The 22,835-nt window shown below is 44.0% G+C and overlaps 1 protein-coding gene and 1 pseudogene across 1 annotated transcript; both read right to left on the bottom strand.

The window, feature by feature from the left end:
- Positions 1-3,814: 3,814 nt before the first annotated feature.
- Positions 3,815-14,307, bottom strand: LOC118424403 (BMP and activin membrane-bound inhibitor homolog). Its single transcript, XM_035832957.1, has 3 exons — positions 13,866-14,307; positions 5,474-5,764; positions 3,815-4,602 (listed from the first exon to the last, which is right to left on the bottom strand). Exons 1-3 carry the CDS (start codon positions 13,951-13,953, stop codon positions 4,190-4,192), a joined length of 792 nt encoding a protein of 263 aa, XP_035688850.1. The 5' UTR covers positions 13,954-14,307; the 3' UTR covers positions 3,815-4,189.
- Positions 14,308-19,068: 4,761 nt separating this feature from the next.
- On the bottom strand, positions 19,069-21,754 carry LOC118424196 (annotated as a pseudogene).
- Between the last annotated feature and the right edge of the window lie 1,081 nt (positions 21,755-22,835).

Genomic DNA, 22,835 nt, shown 5'->3' with positions numbered 1-22,835 from the left:
TGTGGTCGATTAAGCTAAACTGTATTACGAGTTAGTCGATTAAAAGATAGGTGTGAATGGATGGTTGATATGTAGCGATGGTGATGTTATGTAGGTAGGAGGGGCTGTTTAGGTAATAGTTACCATGGGCGTGTTCCGCTAATGCCTGTCCTATATCGTGTGAAGTAGGGGATAATTTGGAGGGATGATAGTGGCCATAGCTGCTGATTGCTATACCAAAATATCACAGAAAGGTATATTGTGAAAGTAAATGCGAAACTATCTTAAACTATAATCACATGATCTATAGCCTACCTCGTTTTTTTTATAACTTTCAATATTTCTTTTTTCCATCTTTTTCCATTGAGACGATTTCAGTCGTTCTGGTAGGCGATGGTGAAGAATGCCAATGTACACAGAGTATAGACTTTGGTCAGAGTTCGATACAGCAGTATAGCGTTATTCAGTTATTGTGCACGAGTAACCGAACCACTCTAACCCTGACTTTAGCGGTCGTATAACCAAATTAACTTCCCGATATCCGTTTTCTTGTGCGTTTCTACCACTAAAAATACGAAATGGACACAATTTATAAACTGCGTAGGTTGATGGCACAATTACTAGTACTGAGGCACTAGACCGACAACACCGAAAACAACACAGTGTTGAAAACAGCACCTTCGACCTGAAAAAGACAAACACGTAAACGTCGTTCTACATATAGAATCTAGTCCGCTTGTATAAGATTGACACGAATGATACCCGGATATTGAGTGCGCAGTCCTGTGTGACCTCTTCCCATGGGTTCCAACATGTCATTTGGCAAGAATGTAACAAATGCATTGGTAACTAGAGTTCCACGACCTCATACCTTCGTCAGGTAAATTTGTCTCATTACAGTGCAAATGGTATGCAAAGAAGTCTCTTATTAGAATGATGTACATGAATTTATTACCTCATCTTTCCAAATCACATATGTTACAAATATCCTTTTCAGGAAGCTATTGTATGTAGCATTTCTTAATTAATTATGCAAATGATGACAAAAACAACAAATATTGTAAGTGTCTGGTGATATTCAGCTTTATGTAACCTAACGCATCATTTTCCCCGGTTACATGTTGCTGTCACAGCTACCTTTACAACTTCTTCTGTGTATCTTTTGTGTCTATCTTTTCCTGCTAAAAATGTAATAAGGCAATCGTAACACACCGCGGAATTGCGCGGAGAACGGGCGCATGGATGGAGGGGGGCCCATAATACTGCCAGGAAGAAATTCGGCACAAGTGAACTGCCGCTATGTACCTTTATACATCCTCTGTAGTTCCTTTCTTTCCTGTTATCAATTGCACAAGACGAAAAGCTTTAAGAGGGTACAAAAAGCTATGTTGTTTTAGAGAACAGTACCTAAATATACATAATTTCAGCCATCGCCGAGCCATGGCTAAATTAAGAATTAGTGATCACCCTTTACAAATAGAAGTAGGAAGATACAACCGGACTCATCCGAGTGATAGAATCTGTACACTTTGTAACGCCAAAGATATTGAAAATGAAGTTCATTTTGTATTGGAGTGTGAGTTATATAGTGATATACGTAATTCTTTTATTAATGCCCTGAATTTTGATACACGAGCTAAACAGTTAGTAAAAGATGAGCTTTTTGTATACATAATGAAATCATCTGACAACATTGTACTGCAAAAACTCTGTGAATTCATATGCACTTGTTTCAAGAAGAGAAAAGAGACATGTAAATTGTAGAATAGTATAGCATTACATATTTGACTATTTTGTAAACGATAGATGTACTTATAGTGTGGCATAGCCTTAGTTGTTCTGTCTCTCCCACTGACACTGTAAAGATTCTTTACAGCAACGTTTTATGTAACTACTGCATTTAGCCCATATGGGCAAGGTCATGCAAATAAAGATCATTGTCATTGTCATTGTCATTGTCATTGTCATTTGAATGCATCGTTATCGAAGGCTTTTTAAAGATGTGCTGAACACCTGAATGTCTGAAGTGTGCATATCACAAATTACTGTTCCTGCACAAGTAGATCTCCTTACACTCATCTTTCTTTTATTTGGAGGTATTATCATTATTGGCGGTATTATGGTCATGGCTGTTAGTTGTAGCGCACCTTACGAAAGTCGCTGTGCTTTTGTTGTGTCAATTAATAAATCAAAAGTAGTCGCATGTACTGAGTATGAAGTTCCTATCACTTTTCAAAATCGAATACAAATATTCTCGTTGATTATGTAAATCAAGTTCCAGAAACTACCTAATTTGAATACAATTTATCGGTCTTCACCAATGTTAACTACAGGTCAAATATTACGCACACACACACACGCACACGCGCGCACACACACAGACACACACACATACACACAAACGCACACATACACACACAAACACACACACAGACGCACACAAACACACACACACAAACGCACACACACATAAACACACACATATACTCACTCACGCGCACACATACATACACACACACACACACGCACGCACACACATACACACGCGCGCACGACAACATAACTTTCTTGGTGAAAGTTAAGATAAAAGATACGTAGGTATCGTTGTTGTTCATTTAGCAGAAGTACATTTTCTTTTATTTCTCCGTATCGGGAGCCTCTGGATTGTTGAGTTCCGCTGTGGCTCCTAATATCCGCTCCGTGATATGCATGCGCGGTACGCTAGGTGGCGTTAAATGTACGCACTTGAAATTACTAGTATACGAACGTGTGAGCCCATCTTTACCCCTCATGCAGCTGTCTGAATTTTCCATGATTGGATTTTCAAAATCTCCGTAAACGAAGGAATTTTTTCATTGTTTCTGCCTGTCTGCGTGCGTGTTTGTGTCCGTCTGGGTTGGGGAGACAAAGGTCAAGGTTGGATTTCTGCCCTGATGACCTTGTTCCATATGCTAGACACGCCTCACTACAGAGTCACAGGGAGTTGCACGCGAAACCGAAGATGTTTAGGTCTAATGTCCCAAAAGGCGTCGAGGTTATCTTTTTGTTTGTATATTTCTTCTTTTTGTCTGTTGACTAAAACAAACGTCTATGCAAGTCATTAAGCAATAATTAAGTTTAGCACTATTTCAAATGACGAAATAGTGAACGCTTGAAGTTTCAGCGTGAAAATCGCAATATTGCAAGAAATTTGACAAAAGAAATTTGAAACAAAATTCCGTGGTGTAGCGCAAACTCCGCTGTCCTGGGTTGTAGTTGGTCCCCTCTCCGCTAGTAGGCCACAATGTACGGTGGGCCGCGATTTAGTTAATGAAAATGGAGGTGGAATTTTTGTTGTGCTTTTGTTTTGTTGTCTTTTCGTTTGTGTGTGTGTGTGTGTCTGTGTGTTTCTGGATACATTTGTATTTAGCATAACTTTTAAATATTGTGATAACATTTGATATCTCAATGGGTGTTGGATGAAGACGAAGGTCAAGGTCGACCATGTGTCTCCTGGCGGCTGACCCTGCGTCTGCAGCAAAACTTCCGCTTCTTGATAAACATGTGTGTCGATTCGAATAAAGTTCCGATACAGCTCCAGTGTCTTTTCTGAAGATGTGGCGTAAGTGTGAATGGTTGGCTTGAGGTTGTCCTTCCCCAAATACTCTTTCGCTTTTTAATTGTTTATCCCGGATATGCTATGGTCTTGCTTTATGTCCAATATACTTAACTGTATAAAAAATGTGCTATTTATGGCTGCGTATAGACGTAATTTAACACATAACTCATACGGACTTGATATATGGACAAGTGTGAAATAAACTGTTACTCATATATTGACGCTTTTGGCCTGACATATTGTTTTATTCTGTTTCTTTATTTCATAATGTACACATCTTTTTCAATTCCACGTAGCATGGCAATATAAATATAATTCGAACAAACAAACTGTTTTGGCAGTATCAAAAAGCCCTATACAATATCATCTCTGTGCGCCCCACATTCTTTAAATCACGATCAACACTCAAAAGTCGACTTCAGTGCGAGTGTTGAAGTGTAGGAGCTGTTATACATAAGATGGCCTCCCTGACGATAGCAACGCATCACAATATTGTTATTGCTTGTGAAATCGCTATGTTATGAATAGACATATTTAATATGTTGGCAGACAGTACCAGCTGTCCGGTCACGTGACCACCACCCCCACTCTAGCTCCGTTCTGTACTGTCAATCAAATGACGTCAATGCTTTCTGTGACGTCACACTTTTCCCAGTGCACTAACGTAACGTTGCTATGACTGGTGCAAATGTCTTTTTTAGTCTCACTTGTCGACAACGGACTGTCGTCTGCCACAGAGTTTGATGGTGTTGATGTCAACTCGTTTTCGACGTCTCTAGTCCGCACAGAAATAAAAGTCTTCTGTGAGTAGGGGTAACCGCGGTGCAATGCGGAGAGTATTTGGTGTCTTTTTCTGTGTCTTTTGTCCTCGTTCCTCAGCATCCGTATCGCAACGAAGACTAGAAATGACAGGATGACGGCGCCGGTGATGGGAACTGCAATGACAGCCGCTCGGAACCAGATGGCGCTGCTACTCGGTAGTTCATCAGGACCAACAGGTGACCAGTCGCTCCGTCTTTCGTGATCTGGGAGACAAAATATCAAAATTATGAGTCAGAAAACTACAGAATCATACATGGGTGTCTTCAAAATATTCATAGCAACAAGTTACAGAGTGCTGTAGAAAAATCAATAATTTTTATCGTGTGTCAATAATGTTTCACTTATACGGGCATATTAAATAAGCTACGTCGTACCTGTTCATTGTAATCTATTCCGAAATAACGGTATGTTGTTCAACAGTTCAACAAAGCCGCGTGGTTATCGATAACCGATTTATGAATACTGTCTCTTAAAAACACTTTTAGAAAGAAATCTTTCGCATATTTCTGTCATCAGCGAAACTTCAGTCGTTAATCTAGCACGACATCTAGTTCGACCATACGAGGTTAGATGTTGACCCTAGAATACTATCTGGTATCTTGTTTCACCCTCTGTACTACTCTGTTGTACAACAGGCGGTCTGCCGTTGGATTCTAATCTCCAAGCAGATCCTACGTTAGCATGAGATAGTACCAAACTGGCCAAGGAGTGTAGTCAGCCAAGAGGTGTACATTTGCCTTGTAGCGAAACACACACGTAAGGCTAAGGTCACATTTCAAAACCGGGGCCCGGCCGGGATGTTTTAAGAAACGAAAAATAACAATGTATACCTGATGTATACCTAGAAATATACACAAATCATGTCCATGAATCTTATTTCGACATTTTGTGTATTATGATGCATTTTATATCATTCTTTTCGCTCCCAAAAGCTGCCCGGTCGGGCCCCGGTTTGGAAATGTGACCTAAGTCCAAGCCGGCTTCCATCCTCTGCCAATTTTTGATACTATCTTATGCTACCGTAGGATCTGCTTGGAGATTAGATGAACTTTGCGTTGGAGAATTCGTCTGTACCTGTTCTATCACTGCTAGTCTGAAACGTCATCCCGGGTAAGTCGTTATAGTTGCACATGTCCTCTCTACAACACTGAACCAGCGGCCAGTCCCTGCTGTGTCCATCGGCTGGACCGTCCGGACAGAGCGCCGGACTTCTGGACTCCGGTCGGTGGTCGATGCAGCCGTGTTCGGGCGGAGAGTGTTTCCGGTAGTCTCCCACCAGATCGGAGTAACAGATCCCCAGCTCGGACTTACACATGTACCCAGTCGTCACACAGGTCGGCGTGTTGCAGTAACAGCGGATTTCAGCTGAGGAGGGACATAGAAAGTGGAACCATTCATATCATACAAGAAAAACATCTCACACAAATCACTATCACATTTACATAATCTATGCATGGTAATGTTCATATTTTCGCGGTGGTCACTTCACCGTGAACTGAAAAGCACCGCGAGCATTTTTCCATTATAGTGTTTGACTACAGTCTATGGTGCTACCGCAAACTTAAAACCACCGCGAACACTCCATTTTCCCTCTACCGCGAAAGTAAATCCCCTCGAACTTTAAGTTCATTTTCAGTATTGTTTTCCTAAACGAACGTCGCGTACTCCACCACAAGTGGAATTCTACAACAGGTCAGCTGATTATGACGATTATGTATTAAATGATGAATCATCTATTGGAAAATATCAACTGCTGATGTGCTAAAACTCAAAGAGATGGTCTTACAAAAATAGTTCGGCTCAAAAAGGCTGTTCATAAATTCTTTGTAATTAATTCCTCCTGATATAAAAGGATTTGAGACGAAAGATTGTTACTGACAGAATTAGGCGGGAAAGTTTCCGTACGTTGATTTGTACGTTGTTGTACGGTACATGTACGTTGTTTTGTCCTGAGTGTGCTGTGGTGAGGTGTTGCACGAACAGGGCGGCCTCTTGCGGATAATGGCAAATTGCAAGTTTCAATGGTCAGATACAGTATTTACGGAAGATCATATATACTTGCAGTACAAGAAAAATACTGTTTTTATTGGATTTTCATACATTAAAGGCGCGTATTTTACTGAAAGAAACGGCACGCCCTAATTGGTGAGTGAGACATTTTCGATTTTTCTGCCTTGTTAACTTGAAAGTTCGCAGGCCCGTCCTTAGTACACAGTCCGCCGCCTGTATCAAAGCACAGAGACGAGCCCTGATACTGGCCAAATGTATGACGTGACTGTGTGCAGAAATTCCTGTGGCCCCGAATTCCGCCCATACATACCGGGACTTGGCGGGTAGGCGCCTGGCGGCTCCACCAGACTCTACAATCCGTCATCTTAATTGGCGACAATTGATGTAAGGACGCTAATACGGTATCCAAACGTCTGTCCGAGTATGTACACTTCTCACTTCCGCGGTTCAAGACGCCAAAGGACCCGAGCCAATTTAAATGAAGACGTGCTGTAGTAGTCCACCTTAACTACGCAGCATTTTCTCTCTCGGATGAGATATGGGACTTCCAAGGTCAAGTTTATATAAAGAAAAGGTGGCGAACAGAAAGCCTCTCAGACATTTGGCCCTCGTTATGTCTAATTTTACCTCCATGTTGTGATGGTTCCGATGGGCCATGGGGAGCCCGACTGGCTTTTCTCTGAGTCACTTCAATATAAGTGGGACATGTAACTCCCTTCCTCGGCAAACTCCCTTCTTCGGCACAAGAGAACCTAGCCAACGTTGAAAATTGCGAACAAACGCCCCCCACCCCAACAAAAAACAGCCCCGTTCGAAGACTGCAATGGAGGCTGTAGCTAGTCATGTCGATAGAAAGTGGAGTTCATCTTCAACCCTTGTTTGGGATCGTTTTCGACGGGCTGGTATATCATTATATTGACATTTGCATTCTAAGCAACTTGAACTAACACTTTACTTGTCAATATTGATGTTTCAAAATCATACCCAGTTGCTTGAGTAACTGCTTTTTGGCATATCTTATTACCTGGATGTCTAATCTTCATCGACGACTATTGATGTTAGTTAGATTTATTTGGAATTGATGAACAAAATTTCTCTAAAATTAGATCAGTTTCAAATGTAGGATGAGATTGTAGCTTGATCGTTGTTATTACTTAAGTTCTTTATCTCTCGTCTCAAGCCAGAAGTAAACGTGCCCTTTTAAATACAAACGTTGGTGTCAAATGACGGATTTGACCCCAAATTTTGACAACCGTGTTTACAAAAGTCACATTGTGACACAGCAATATTTCTAACGATTAACTTCTACCACCTAGGTAGGTTCTTTAGTCTTACGCAATATTTGTTATGTTGAAGTATGATACATACATACATGAGTATGATAAATATTTACGTATCGTGGCAACATTCTATGCAAACTTACGGCGGCATTTACAGAACTTTGGGGAACAAAGAATAGCAGTTTGTAGTATTGGTATTGTCAAGTACATACTCCAAATCTACAATAATAGTTTCACGTTCTATTAGTACATTGTATTATGCGAAGTAAGCTAGAAGTTTCTATTCAATACTCTACTATACTCTACCGTTTTGTATACTGATTATCACATACTGTTTCTGGCTACGTATTGGAATCATTTCCGGTTTAAGATTATGTTTCCCATTTACCATTTTCAAACTAGAAACGGCAAAGTCGTTTTCCTCTGAAGATAAATCCAAAACAAACGTGTAGATTTTCATATGACCTCATTTCAATAGTCGGGATGCCTAATTTTGCATAATTAACGAGGAAATCTTGTAATTCCAGTATTTTCAATTTAACACGGGAATTCCATGCATGTGACACGAGCAATGCAGGGTGGACAAAACATGAGTGGATATAATTTATGCAAATAAGTGCATCATTTACATAATTCTGTCTGTCTGTTTGAGTTGATGCTAATGAGGTTTTAAACCCAGATAAAACCCGGCAACACTTTGGTCTTGTTTGGTTAGTAGCATGACTGTAAATATCCCATTGGAGTCATGGCCACCGATAAAACTATATATTTTAAGAGTTATTTTTTTATTACATGACCCTGTGTTTGGAAAGGTTTTTTTTTTTTGCCACCATTTTTTTAGATCTTTATATACATGGATAGCAAACGTTTAGTGAGCGATGGCAAGATTCCGTCTGTTTTTTCAAGCCATATCTTTTAACCTGTTTCTGATTTTGACAAGAGATAGACCCCCTTGCTTGCAGTGAGGAGAGAGTAGTTTTCAGGTTGCCTGGTGGCCACCACAACACCGTGTTGAGTGCAGACAAAACTGGGCACTTGTCTGTAATTCCTGTGTGTACCACCACTGCCCCTCAGCCCTCCTTGGCCCGACCAGTGAGTAACTTCGCTATCGGCTGAGATAGCGAGTGGCGCCGCCAGTTTACCCACCGGCCCATTGTTTCTTGAGTAGTCGCCGCGCGCTGGCTGGCAAACAATGGCCCGATTCCTTTAGAATGGAGAGGGCGCCAGTGCTACCTGTTTTAATTGATATGTAAAGTAGGCATGTTTTACCATGGCCATTTATCCTATGCCAGATCTTAATAGTTGGCTCGGAGTTGAGGACTAGTAGAAAGCCTGTCGATGTTAACCTCCGTTGCAGTCTTTGAACGGGGCTGGTTTTTAGATTTCTAGGGGTGGGAGTGGGGGGGGGGGGTCGTTGGTTCGCGATTTTCAACGTTGACTATCTTCTCTTGTGCCGGGAAAGGGAGTTTGCCGAGGAAGGCAAAAGAGAACCTAGCTGAAGTTGAAAATCGCGAACCAACGTCCCCTAAAATAAAAACCAGCCCCGTTCGAAGACTGCAACGGAGGCTAGCTCTGAGTTGAGGTCAGGACTAGGAAGAAACCAGTCGATGTAAGGTTCTGCTCAGTGCCATGTCTAGAGCAGGTTTCCAGAGTTTGACTGGTCCCCCACCCACCCCACACATACTTGATAGTGCTGTAAAGCAGAACCTAAACAGGCCGGATGTGCCGGAGCCGGACCCCAGTACTTGATAGGCTTGGTAGAAAGACGCAAAGCATGGCACTCAGGCTAACAGACTCCCACTGGACAATGGAAATATACAACAAATCAGGTTCATTTTGAACCATGTACTGAATATGAAGTTCCTTTCATCAGTACATTTTGAAAATAAATTGATCTCATAATTGCGCAGATGAAGTTCTTATTAAGTTATTTGTATAACTGATATACCCTGGCCTTCAAAAAAGTTGCAGGTCAAATAGGGGAAAAGTTTAATCCTTACAAATTCTTTTTCTGACTTGTCCTGTTTCAAAATCTGTAACTGAAACGCCCCCTGCAGTTCCAAAGAAAACTGCTAGATGTGTCCAATCATGACTTGCTAGTTAGTATCGATGTTAGAGTAACATAAGTATAACAGTTTTGTGCACAAATGCAATACACTGGTTTAGACACTCCTTTGAACAACAGGAGATAGATGTACAAAGACACTGGGGTTGCAACGAAAAAACTATGTCGAGAGTCGAGACAAGTTCTTATCTATTAAAGACAATCTCTCAGATGCATTTGACACCATTAACACCTTTGTAGACACTCTAAGACAAAACTCTATTTCACATCAATCTGGTTATAAATATCCCGAAAAGCCACTAGACTTAAGTCTACATCATCCAACTGTCAAATTATGGAATCACATCTGGAATTTCTTCACTCATGCTATTTTCCTTTCTTTTACGTCACCGATATGAATATAAGCGTTTGTGCAAAATATAAACCTTTCTGTAGTTATTGAACATCGAATCTTACAAATCATACTTCCAGTTCTTGATTTCTAACGACAGGTTATCAAGTTGGTTTCCCATACTAACTGATAAACACGGCAGCCGGTTTCGAAACCTGGCACAGGTGAATCGCCAAAACATCAAAAGTCTCCCGCAGCACCATAGGAAGCCGCCGCGAGGCCCATTATCGAACTTGACGTTTGTCTCTCGACACTGACGTCCATAACACCTACCCACCTACGAAATATCCTGATTTTCCACAAATAGTTTGAGCTGTCTACTTTCCACCATACGCCAAAATATAGCTTTTTTCAAAGGTAAAGCCAACATCTTCGCCAATATTGGCAAGAATATGTATTAAAGTTCTAACCAGTAGAATAAGTCCATGCAACCAACTTCACTGCCGTAATGATGATCTAAAAACTTACAAAGCAGTAACACTAACAAACCCGCCAGACGACAGTTACAATGAGACGCGAACGGAGACTGTTTGGACAGAGACTCCACTGTAAACCGATTGAGCTGTTTAATAGGATTACTCCCCTCCTTCCCGCCAACACTCGTCTGGCCTGGTCACTGATTAGACTAAAACAGTCATTTCTCATTCTGGGATCGAACGCTTTTTCAACATAACCTATGATGAGTAGACTAAAACATTCATTTCTCATTCTGGGATCGAACGCTTTTTGAACATAACCTATGACGATTTCAAGTGAAAGATACTGTTCTGAAACTTCAGAGCTACTAGAGGAAAGCTAAGACTGAGAGAAGAATGTCTAAATATACACCGAATGAAAGGGGGATAAAACACTAAAATGGTTGGGAAATTGATTTAAACAAAGATGTACAAGAAAGTGGCTGTTTACAGTACGCAATACAGCCGGACAACGTAAAGCAACTATATTTGTTCGTAACATTAGACTTTGCTATTTTGATGAATAGTAAAGACTTCATTATCTAAATTCAATTAACTAACCAGCCCCTCAACATCCTGCGCCCCACCCGTGTGCTCGCTGGAGGATAAGCTAGAGGAAGTCGTCGGGCTGGATCGTAAAGGGGCCCGACAGTTCTTGGGAGGGTGCCGGTGGTCTACAGGGTCTGGTCCTGACTCACATTTTTAAGGTCAACATTTACGGCTGTGCAGATGGACAGGACGCCAAATGGCGGCCTTGTACATTATATAGCCATAGATGCGAAACAGATGACCAGAAATATCATAGACATGTCTTTTTTTACCTCCACTAAAAGGTATTCGTTCGTCTTTGTTTTCATTGTCTGTTGTCTCCTTGGCTGGAGCCGAGTGATCCTTATCGGCGTACCGGCGGCAGACAGGCAGGGTCCCGCCCAGTGCGCCTGAGGCAGTCCCTAATGTGTCTACCTGTACATCGGGAAGGAACGTACGGGCGACGAAAACTAGCTGCATTCACCGTAATCATACTGTCATCATGTGGCAAGCACGGTATTTAGCTGGGTACGTTACATCGCTGATCACTGACCCGTGTCTATTTACACACCTTCAATTTTGTAAAAAAACACATAAACAACAAATTATTGGTGGGGGGAAATGACATACATGTTGTATTTGCTATGAACGAAGTGGTATGATTTGGGTATGAGGCTTTTGGCACGTAGAAGAGTCCGTCAAAGTTTGTTACAATACGGAGCCCTGTGCGAAGGCGAAGGGTGACCATAAGTTCGCGGCCTCGGTAAAAAGGTAAACACATGTAATTTCGGGGCATACTTACACAATATGAAGTCTTTTATCAATATCCACTATCGATATTCTTTATCATTGTGGTCATTACTTTCCAACTGAAGTTGACCCGCACATCTCAGGTCGCAGCTCAATTATCCATATTTTTTATTCAATATCAACAGGTTCCGGGGCATGCCATTTTTTTTGCCAATTTATCACAATTATTCAATTTTGGTAGACATCCATGAAAGGCTGCATGCTTTATAACTTTGCCCAAAACTTGAGTTGTGTACTTTATTTCTAGGCGAGGCAGCAAACTTACTGATCATACCTAGGCGAATTAATTGAAATATTTACTTGATGTAAACTTCTTTTTGATTGGAAGGTCCTATTGTTTTCACCAAGAAGGTGCCTTCTTGTTGCCCCTTAATTGTTTTTGTTATTGTTCATATTGTTGATCCGGTACATAGCGTACATCGGTACATTGAGAAGTATATGTATATGCTTAATGTATGTTGCGTTTTCTTTTTTTGGGGGGGAGGGGGGGGGGTCCTTCACATGAGATTAAGGTCTGAAAAACAATTACAGCTTACACATGGGTCTTTTTTCAGGCTCAGTTTAAAACGGCGGCCTCTTTTGAACAGCCATTCAAGTAGTAAATTAGAATTGAAATAGTTTTAACTAATCTTGCTAAGAAACATAATTGTAGATAAGTATTTTTTTTTTGCACCAACTTACAAACTCATTCTTAGGGTTAAGGTTTATATTAAAGGAGTTAAATTTAGGGCTGTTAGGATCATTGACATCCTGTCAATAGTGCCAGGTAAATTCTTATTGACAGGAACATATTGTCAACAGTACAAAAATACTCTTGTTGACAGGAACATTGCGTTAAAAGTGCAAATCATTTTCACAGGAACACCCTGACAATAGTACAAGAAAAACCCTGTCAACTGTACCAAAAGTTTGTTGATAGAAGCTCTCGGCCGAGTGTCAACAGAGCAAAACTCTATATTATATATTGACAGGAGTATACTGTTATTAAAATGATAGCCTCTCCCCTTTTTAAAATGACGACATTGCGAGGATTTTCCAAGCAGAGGTTTTGCGTGGGGAGGGTAGCGGAGAGATATGTGAAGGGAGGGCGGCCGTAAGAAATCGCGCCCCCTTCTATGATCTACAAGATCCCCCACTTCTGCTTGGAGAATAGGATTGGAGGTACAAATAGTTGTATGGCCTGTAGGTCGAACGCAGTGTTGCTGTCAATTCTATATCTCGGTGGGTCATGCAGGATAGCTTGTGCCATGTTGCAAGTCGGTGGTACAGATCTATTAGGCATAATCGGGTTTGTTTTGAAGCTTCGTGTGTTTTGACTCTGTTCCAAAAACACCTTTCATAACTTCTTCCTGTAGGTGTAGTGAGTTTTGTCATGCCAGACCCCCTCCCCCTTCTCCCTTCCTTCTCCCGTCTTGGCATACACCGGGTACAGGTCCCGAGCCGAAGCCTCTAGCGACATGAATTTGCTGGAGACTCACACGCCAGTATATAGTCAGAAAGAAACCAGACTAACTAAGGTATGCGGTAAGCGAACGCGATACGCTGCAGTGGAGTGTTTGGGGTCTGCCTTTTGTTAGAGCCTCCCGACCAGGACTCTTATCGCCAACTTGGCCGATCGGCTTACAGACAACGAGCACTTATTCATACCGCGGTGTTCAGGGCTTCGGCACACAGGAAAAGCACCACAAAAGTCCTGATACGAGGGACTAACCTACAAACCAAACCCCAAATAGTCTTCCCTCTACAAACCTGGCCAAGTTCGAGCATAATCTGTTCTACATTTATCATGCCTGTGTACGGTTGGCTTACAAACACGTCGACGGTGCCTGCTGGGTCATAAAATCACAATTTTACGGTGAACAAGCAGAGATTAGTTTACACTAAGACAACACAACACAGCAACACAGCATAGTATAACACGACGTACCTTTCACAACAGCAACCAACAGGCTGGCGAGGAAAAATGGCGACAGCAAGCTTGCCTTGGTCCCAACAAGGCAACGGCCGGTCTCCATGTTGGTAGTAGATTGGCCACGAGATAGTAATCTCGGACAGAATGTTGCGTGCCGACTGACTCAGCTACCCTGTTAAACTGGTCTTCCTGTGCGGCGATCAGTAGTGTTTTTACTGGCCAAGGTACACTCCAAACTCCCCCGTACCGAAGCCTCAGCGAGCTAAAAACAACGTACTGTCTTCTCACCGTCTGTGTACAAAATGTGTCTGCTGTACACCGTCGCTGACGTTTGCCGAGACCCTAATTAAATCTTGTGGGGGGATCATCTCTGGCTGCCCCCGGCATAAAATAGCAGGGGCGGAGCTTAGGGCGTTACGTAGAGTAGCTCTAATTAACAGTTAAATGCTTGCCGGCGCCGCCGGGGCGGGCTCACAAGGACTCTAAGTACTCGTGAGCAGCGGCATGTTGACTTTATAGCTTTTGTTGACTTAATGATGTCGAGATAATCACCGTTCCGCCAGCCTGCGTCTGGGTAACTGACCTTACTGAAACACCAGGCACAGTCGTTTACATCGCGGTGAAAACTCTCGTATTTTCCGACTGTCTGAGGTCGCTTTGGAGGGAGTGTTTTCAGGACTGAGAGTATGCGTGATGTGCAAGGACCTTGTCTCAAGTGGACCGTTTCTGCTCCAGGCGGGCGGACTGGAGTCAGCAGGTGCTTGAGAAACAGGAAACTGGCCGCGTCAAGTGGGTAAACTCATCCGACCGTGGCACCAAACAGTTCAGACGAGTTCACTTCATATTTCCACCGACAATACGCCTGTGCACTTCTGAACTCAGCACCGTACCCTGAAGTTGTCCGGACGAATGGAGGACTGACTGTAGGGGATATGAAGCCTGACTGGAACAATCAAGCCAATCGTTTATAATGAATAGTTCGTAAAAAAAATCGATGTAGTGCTGTACTTTTGTAGTAGCTATATTAAAGTAGATCTTACTTTAGGCAGCTAACGTTACTACATTGTATTTCATGTGGGTTTTTTTTTGGGGGGGGGGGGGGCAACCTTCGTCAAAGGATTGGTACGAGCCTTTCTTTTACCAGGTTTTACTATATTATATAGTGTACAGAATACTGGTAAGTAGAATGGGCACGATACCACCGAGAGCTCCTCGCTATCTTTACGGTGCGAGGAGTGCTGTTTGCCCGCCCAGTCCATTGGCGCACGCCTAGGAATTTTTACGTGGATCATTCAATTGCATCTTAGCCCGAAAACCTACTCCCCAAGCAGAGGTTGGTGGGAAAAATCGTGACCTTTTCCTTTCATATTTTTTTGTCGACCGGCCTTGGTGAGAAGGCCGGTCGAAAAAAAAATTATGAAAGGAGAAGGTCACGATTTCACTAAAATTTAAAAACACAGGCTAATGATAACAGAAATAGGCCTTTGTTTAGCAGAACGGACTGGAAAAGACACCCCTAAGCCAACCAGAAGAGAATGGTGACCAGGCTACTTGTAGGTTGGTAAGGCCACCCCAAATTTATACATGCTTCTCGGAATTTTTTCTGAGAAAATTGGACCGACAGGTCTTTTCCTAAAGGTCTGGGATGAAGATATACGGCTAAAATAACACATGAATAAAGAAAAAAGCCTGATGAGTTTAGTGGCATGTTTTATGCAATGAGTCCATTCCTTTGATTTGTTACTGATGAATTAAAATGCATGCTTTTGGGACTAAAATTACGTGTATGTGGGTCTAGCTGAATGATAATATTTACAGGTTTGTGATATTATTTTTTTCTCAGGCCTTTAAAAAAAAAGAAATGGACAGGCGAATCCGAGAATCAACAAATAAAATCAGTGCGGCCTAAGGAAGCCATAGTGATCAAGCGCCGCCGATAACTGCGAAGGATGGAACCCAGGATAATTGTTGTGCCGTGGCTATATGAAGACTAAACTGAAAAGGTTATGAAACTAGAAAGGCCGACATTTGCTTAAGAGCAAATACAGCATATTTCAGCCATCACCCCTGCGCAAAAATGGAACATCCTCTTAACAGTACATTATCCCCCAAAGTGGACTGGTATTGTGAATTGATTCCAGGTAAAAACAGAGCTTGCTTCTATTTTTCAGAAAATGACAATAATCACACCTTCCATTCAGAAAATTTTCATCATGACTGAAAATTGTTGAATGACTTCATGTAATGTCATTAACAATTTTCAGTACGATAACTAGGTGTAAGTTTAAAAAAGTATAAGCTCCTTGTGATGTGGGTACATTTATTATTGCAGTGAACTTTTTTATTCAAGTAGGGCATACGGTTTAATAATTATCAAGCAGGTGCAGGTGTGAGAGTGCCAAGACTTAGCTTGGACCCTGCTATGATGTCCGAAGTGATTGAGGCAAGGCGAAGTTCAAGTTCTCTCGAGATCGACTTTATTCACAACTCAACGGGTGATGGCCGTCGCTGGTAACAATCAGCAGTACTCTTCGCTCTCAGTTGGCAAAGTCCAGATCCTACTTTCTGTCACTGAAGTCCAAACTTTCCAGATCTTTCCACAACTTCTTTCAGCACGTGGCAAAACTGCCACGGCCCGAGGCCGCTACCTTTCTCGGCACGAAACGACTGCTACGGCACGAAACTGCCACGGCACGAAACTGCACTCTCCGAATCGAGTGTCTCCTTTTTATCTTCTAAATTTTGGGTTGGGCCAAGACCAAATACGGCTAATCTTATGCGAATCTTTGGAATCTGATTGGCCCAGGAAACATGTAAATGTGGACTAATAACTTCTCAAAAGTCCGGAACTCAAGTGACATTGAATGGCAAAGCGTAAGAAAACCAGTAAATTTCATATTAAAAAGCTCCTCGGAGGCTTCACCTGAGGGTCAGACCGGAGGGGTCGTGAACTTATGCCTCGGTCAGCCCTCGGGCTACTCACCCCCTTGGAACTGCTTTGGGCACAACCGGCCAAAACTTTATAATGCAAGTTCGAATGCAGCTGTCAAACTTTATGGACTGTACCAACTCTGAGAGAGGGAAGGAGCAACAGGTATTCTGACACTCTAGAACACCGTACATCACAAAGAAATCTTATTAACATTCGAATCCGACTTCTGTCAGTCGCCATTGTTATCCTAAGCTATGAGTACAACTTCTCACAACAATTCTGTCATGTTTCAAACGGGAAACGTCCCGTAGTTTCGCTAACATTGGAGTTTTCTATGTCGGTTACATCATCGATCGGTAACTAGGGATCCGGCGTGGTTACTAAGCTATACATCAACTCATCTTCCAGCCGGTCCGGGACTCTGTACATTCCATTCACAGTGACCGAGAAATCGGACGTGGGATCCCAGGCGAAGGTGTCAATCAAACGGCTCCGGTCGAGTTACAATGTTGGGCCATCTTAAGTCAAAGTCGAGACTAACACTACTACTAGTATTAGTCAACAACGTCGGTCACATAGTCAACATCCAATAGTTATCCTAACACTTTTGGTAACAAGTTCTGCGTGCGTTTGTCTTATTTACAAAGTTTCTTACTCCCGATCCTATTAACCTGGTACTTGACCTCTGCCGACTAGCTTAATTGCAGTGGTTACCTGATCTCCCACTGTGGGCCTTTCCCGGCCAGCTGACGGTGGGGTATCAGAGAACAGAGAGGACCCGGCCGTCGCTAGGCACATTAACTAATTGCTGTCACTCTAGCCTAGGATACCAAACATCTTAGTCTAAACGGGCTGGCCCCGTTTACACCCCCCAACTTAAATCCTGCGCCGTCCCTGGCGCAGTGGACAGTACCCTTGGGGACTGAATGGGTACCGATTACCAAGGTACACCAGACAGAAGGTACAAGGAGAACAAACAATAACGGATAATAACAGCAGCCACTGTTCACGAAATCTCCGACTGGCAAATTGCGGAGGGCTACAGCACTACGGAAACACGGACTACACTATTACTCCCGCAATTTCTTGTCGACACTCTTTGCCCTGTGGCGACTTAAACTACCGCCACGTGAAAATTCAAAGTTGACATCAAACTCAACTACTTTTCCGCTGGGGCTAGGGTTCAGTGACCCCGAGATGGCTACTTTCGACGATTCGAATGGGAGCTGATACTTCGCGGCTATTAAAGTCCTCAACTTATCGTTATCACTTTCGCCTCTCAACTATCTACCAGGGGCGGAAGAACATCAAGTGCTGCAATTCCTAAGGGGTAACTAACTGGAGGACCCCTAACGGTTACGGTCGCCGACATAGGGACCAATGGAGAACCTTACTACAGCAGCTATCCCTCCCGGTGAGCGGCTAGACCACGTACAGCGGTCGGGAGACAACCATTCCCCGCCCTATCGTTGCTAGCACTCCCAACGGCTACGGATGCGGCCATAGGTAGCAATCGAGAGTTCTGAATACAGTAACTACTCATTTACTTCATTACAATAATTTTGCGTAAGGGAGCCCCGAGTACAAAGTACATTCTTCATCAGAAACTGGGACTGCATCAAACCGCAAGTGTAACCGTTTCTATCCAAGGTGGTACCGACTCGATATAATAACAACGCACCGCACACACAACAACGGGTGCTGTGTACAACCACCTCGGTGGCCTTCTCCCAGGGTTCCCGAGAGCTTGGCGGGGGTTCTCCGGCCACAACTTTATCATCTAACCTCCTTGGGGCCACCCGTCCTGTCCCGATTACCCGACCACTAATTACCTTATCAGGACTACCGCACGCTTCGCTTGTTACCATCACATCACAAATCTAGTCATTACTACTTCGTCTCGGTCATTGACCGCTTGTCAAAACACATTATATCACTTACACATTTCCTATCCTTACCCTACTCTTACCTTAACCTTACCCTATCCTATCTTAACCTTACCCTATTGGCTACGTCGCGGAATGTCCTTTGTTTCACAGTTCGTTTTCGGAGGCTGGCTCTCGTCGTCTCCAGGCCTCGCGCACCTCTGCCCAGGAATAGCGTTCATTACGTCAGGACAGCGCTCTGCTTCGTAATCCATGGGTTCTGCGTCCTCACTAGTTCTCCGAGAACAAGATCATACCCCGTTTCGACTGTTCTGGCGGGGTTGGTCTCTATACGATGTCCATCCAGGGGGAATTCCACCGACGTGAAGCTGACGATCCGCGACGAACGTTAGTGGCAGCTCCGGAGATATACTGGTACCATGGAAGACTGGGAAGGGTGTCGGTGGTAGAACGGTTACGCGATACCGGAAAGTTCGGTGGCGTAATGAGTCTCGCCTAAGGACTGGAGCGGGGAGAAGTAGAAATGATGATGTATCAATGTTCCACGAAACCCCATCGCTTACGACAGCTGCAGGCTGTTGACGTCCCCGGACTGCATCACATGATTGACGTCATCGTCTTTCCATGGTCGCGACTGCGTCCAAACGAGACTAGTCATTGTCCGAGAAATCAGCATTCCTCTTAGTCTCCGCCACGTCGACGCCAGCACACGTTTCCGGCCTAAGTTTCTCGGTTGTCGGAGATTTTCTCCGCGTCGGTACTTGCTCCGCCCACACGGCCGGTGGTCAGAAAGATGTAGTCCTCCAGGAAGTCTTGCGCAAGCTTCTGGGTCTCCTCCGGGAAGGTCGCGCTGAACACCAGGGTCTATCTGTCACCCTTGCGTGGCATGTCCCAGGAAGCTGTCTCCACCAGCCTGCAGATCTCTGACTCAAGCCCATGTCCAACATACTGTCAGCCTCGTCCAGGATCAGGTTCTTCAGCTTCTTTATGCTGATCACTCCCTTGTCGATGAAGTCCAGCAGCCTGCCTGGTGTTGGACTTGGAGAATTCAACGGGATGGTCTGCTTCTGGACCTTGTAGTGGGTAGAAGGAACTTCCAGTGCCCAGCCTTGTGCCGTAGGAGAACTTAGTCTTGGCCACGCTGGCTCGGAACGTCTCGTATAGCTGAGCTGAATCGAAGGAGCCGGTATGTCCGGTTGGCCAGGCCTTTGGGTGGCGTTCCTGCAGTATGGAAACAGACACACGCATACACAAGCCCTATCCCGGTCTTCTACCTTATTCACCTAACACATACTCTCACACTAACTTTCATCCTAACTTATCCTTATCACTAGTACTATCAAATCAATCTCTGTCGCCAGGTGGCTGGGCAGAGAAACAACATATACGACACTGTGTCGCGAGTTACAATTTAAGAGAATTCTGGTATCTCCAAACACAATATGAAACCATCACACTGGATTCATGTCTGTTGACATCTTCTGTCCAACATATGTCGGAGAACCGTTTCGCGGTACTTTCTGTACCGAGCTAATTCTAATCCTTAAAGGTCTACTACGTAATATTTGAACAAAACAAAAAGTAGCTTTTCCTACTTTTTCTTTACATTGTTAGTTCAATCAACCCTATAGCATTGCATACCAATATTTAGGGAGAGACGCTGCAACATCATTGCACCAAATAAGCATCTATAAAAATTGTGATCTTCCAACAAAAAGATGGGTTCAGGCCTGGTCACTGCCTAGCTGGTGTTCCTTATCAGCCTGGCTTCCCAGTGGGGGGCCAGTTGACAGTTTCCTTTGAGTACAGTAGGTTAGTTTTCTGTATAAGGTTTCTTGCAGTTTTGAAGGGAATCTGACCTCAGCTTGTTGATACCCTACAAAATAGACTAATAAGTTCATGATTATATGCTATTTTAGAATGATTAGATATGGGTGAGGGTCTGCATGGGGAGTTCCGACAACGATTTACGCTGAATTTAAAAGAACCCCCTACGTATTACGCTAAATCAAGGAAGGCAATTACGCTAAATTTGGTCGCCTCGCTACGAATTACGTAGATAAGATGGTTTTCCCTACGAATTACGGGAAATAAAATTGGCTGCCTACGCCTTACGTAAAAGAGCATGCAGACCCTCATGGGTGTTTCCAAAGAAGAAGATCTCCATTGTGTTCTTTATCTGCAGTCTGCCATGCATGTGCTAACTGATTACCCCACCCCGGGGGACCTACCGGTGGCAAGCTGTTTTACAAACAGGAGGGTCTAACCAACTTGGTCTAACTAGGGAGGTCAACAGGTTACAGTGGGCCTAGAGCAGAATGTTTTGTAGGCTAATCCTTTTCGTTGCAAACATGAAAAATGACACAAAAGTGTCAAAAAGTGTCAAAAAGTGGTAGTAAATCTGAAATTTCTTAGTTCTAGAATATTTCAAATTTGAGCGCAAAAAACTACGTAGTAGACCTTTAACCTATCCTTAGCCTATTTCATCCAGCGGGGCACCTTGTTCAGCCTCAGGGTCCGCGGACATATCACGTTACCAACTCTACTCTACTTCATCAACCGTCTCAGGTTATCACAACAATTTATCCTAACATTTCCAACGCGCCCCTTCTTTCTGGGTCCACGCGTTCATCTACCAATCAACTGCGATGTGACAGAAATCCCCGCTTGATCGCCCTTGTCACCACCACGTGTTTCGCCTGAATCCCGCCCGTTTGGGTTTTGGGTTACACAACTGAGCACTGCGAGTGAAGTAGCAGATCAAGCGTCGCGAAAGGAAAACTGTCACAAAGTGTACCTTTCCATCTCATCATCCTTCCCTTCATTCCTAATTTCCCTAAAACAACATCAAAACTGAATTTCCGGACGCGTCCTGCGTCTACTCAAAACTTCTCAGGGGACAGACTCCTCGAACCCCCGCTTGGCCGACGCTGCCACCACGATGTAGTCAGCCTGCAACCCGCCCGTTTGGGTGTTGGATTGCACAACTTCGTACGGCGAGTGGTGACCGGTTTGGTGAGTCCACCCATGAGCAGCAGCGGCGAGCCAAACGTCATGAAGGGGCGCCCGTCAGCCTTGGCTTCCATGCCACAACATCACTCTAATCTACACATCAATATCACGACTGCCTTCAGCCCGTCCCAGCGTGCCCTACCAGCCGAACAACTGCCCCTCCCCTGACAACCTGGGAACCAACCTGCCAGTTTGCACGAGTCCGATTAGGGTGCCTACACGCAATACTAGCCGGGCTGACCCACCAAGAAGCCCGGGGTGTGCACCGGGACAGCCGTCCCGAGGTACACCTGAGGTATCTAACTACTACATCATCAACATATCTCTCTCTGACATAATTTGGCGGAAGCGGACTTGCGAACTTGACGCAATCACACAACCGACTGCGACTGCCGGCTCTCCGGAGCCAAAAACTCAACTTAATACTATCATATTCCCAAATCATCACTTTTCACATTTCAACAGTTTGCATATCCATGCCAAAATCAAAAAGGGTTTCCATTACTCGTTAATCCTTAACCGTGCCGTGGGTCAATCTATCCATCCTAAAAAAAACAGAGACAATTTCAACACAAATCACTAGGGCATCACTCCGACGACCTTCCGTATTTGGAAGACATCTAGTGCCCGAGCGTCCGCGTTGACGTCTCGACAACAAGTGGCGTGTGCGCCTTTTCCATACCGGTTCGGGGATCTATCTCTGTTTGGTGGGTATCCCGGACCCCCTACTCTAGGACTTGGACTCGGCACGTCCCTCCGGCTACACGGACTGGACGTAGCCTGCCCCGGGGCCCCTGTCGAAGTTCCCGTTCCCACAAGTACCATCAAAACAAACGACAATCTAACAAGGGCACTGATTTCTCTCTCCATTTTCTCGCTCGTTTCTGCTGTCAAATCTATCAAAACACTATTAACTATGACCGGGTGAAAGCCGTGCAACGTGGGTCTGTCCATAAACAACAGTACTACCCACCTCCCGTCCAAATCAGCTTTGCCCATGGGGCTTCGCCGTGCCCTTCCCTTCCAGTCCACCGCACTGTCCCGTCATTCTTCGCAGTTTCGGGGTTGATCTTCTTGCACGGCGTCCTCCTTTGTTATAGCCGTTCTTTCCTCCCGTCCACTTGAACTTGAGGTCCGATGGTGTTTCCCAGCGAC

The sequence above is a fragment of the Branchiostoma floridae genome, chromosome 10, assembly GCF_000003815.2.
Source record: "Branchiostoma floridae strain S238N-H82 chromosome 10, Bfl_VNyyK, whole genome shotgun sequence".
Taxonomy (NCBI): domain Eukaryota; kingdom Metazoa; phylum Chordata; class Leptocardii; order Amphioxiformes; family Branchiostomatidae; genus Branchiostoma; species Branchiostoma floridae.
This window is presented reverse-complemented; position numbering and strand designations above follow the sequence as displayed.

Excerpts from the sequence above, each read along its gene's own strand:
- LOC118424403 (XM_035832957.1), bottom strand. The coding sequence starts at position 13,953 with ATGGAGACCGGCCGTTGCCTTGTTGGGACCAAGGCAAGCTTGCTGTCG. Across the intron at positions 5,765-13,865 it reads GTTGGTTGCTGTTGTGAAAG|CTGAAATCCGCTGTTACTGC; the intron begins GTACGTCGTGTT and ends GTCCCTCCTCAG. Across the intron at positions 4,603-5,473 it reads GACTAGCAGTGATAGAACAG|ATCACGAAAGACGGAGCGAC; the intron begins GTACAGACGAAT and ends TTTGTCTCCCAG.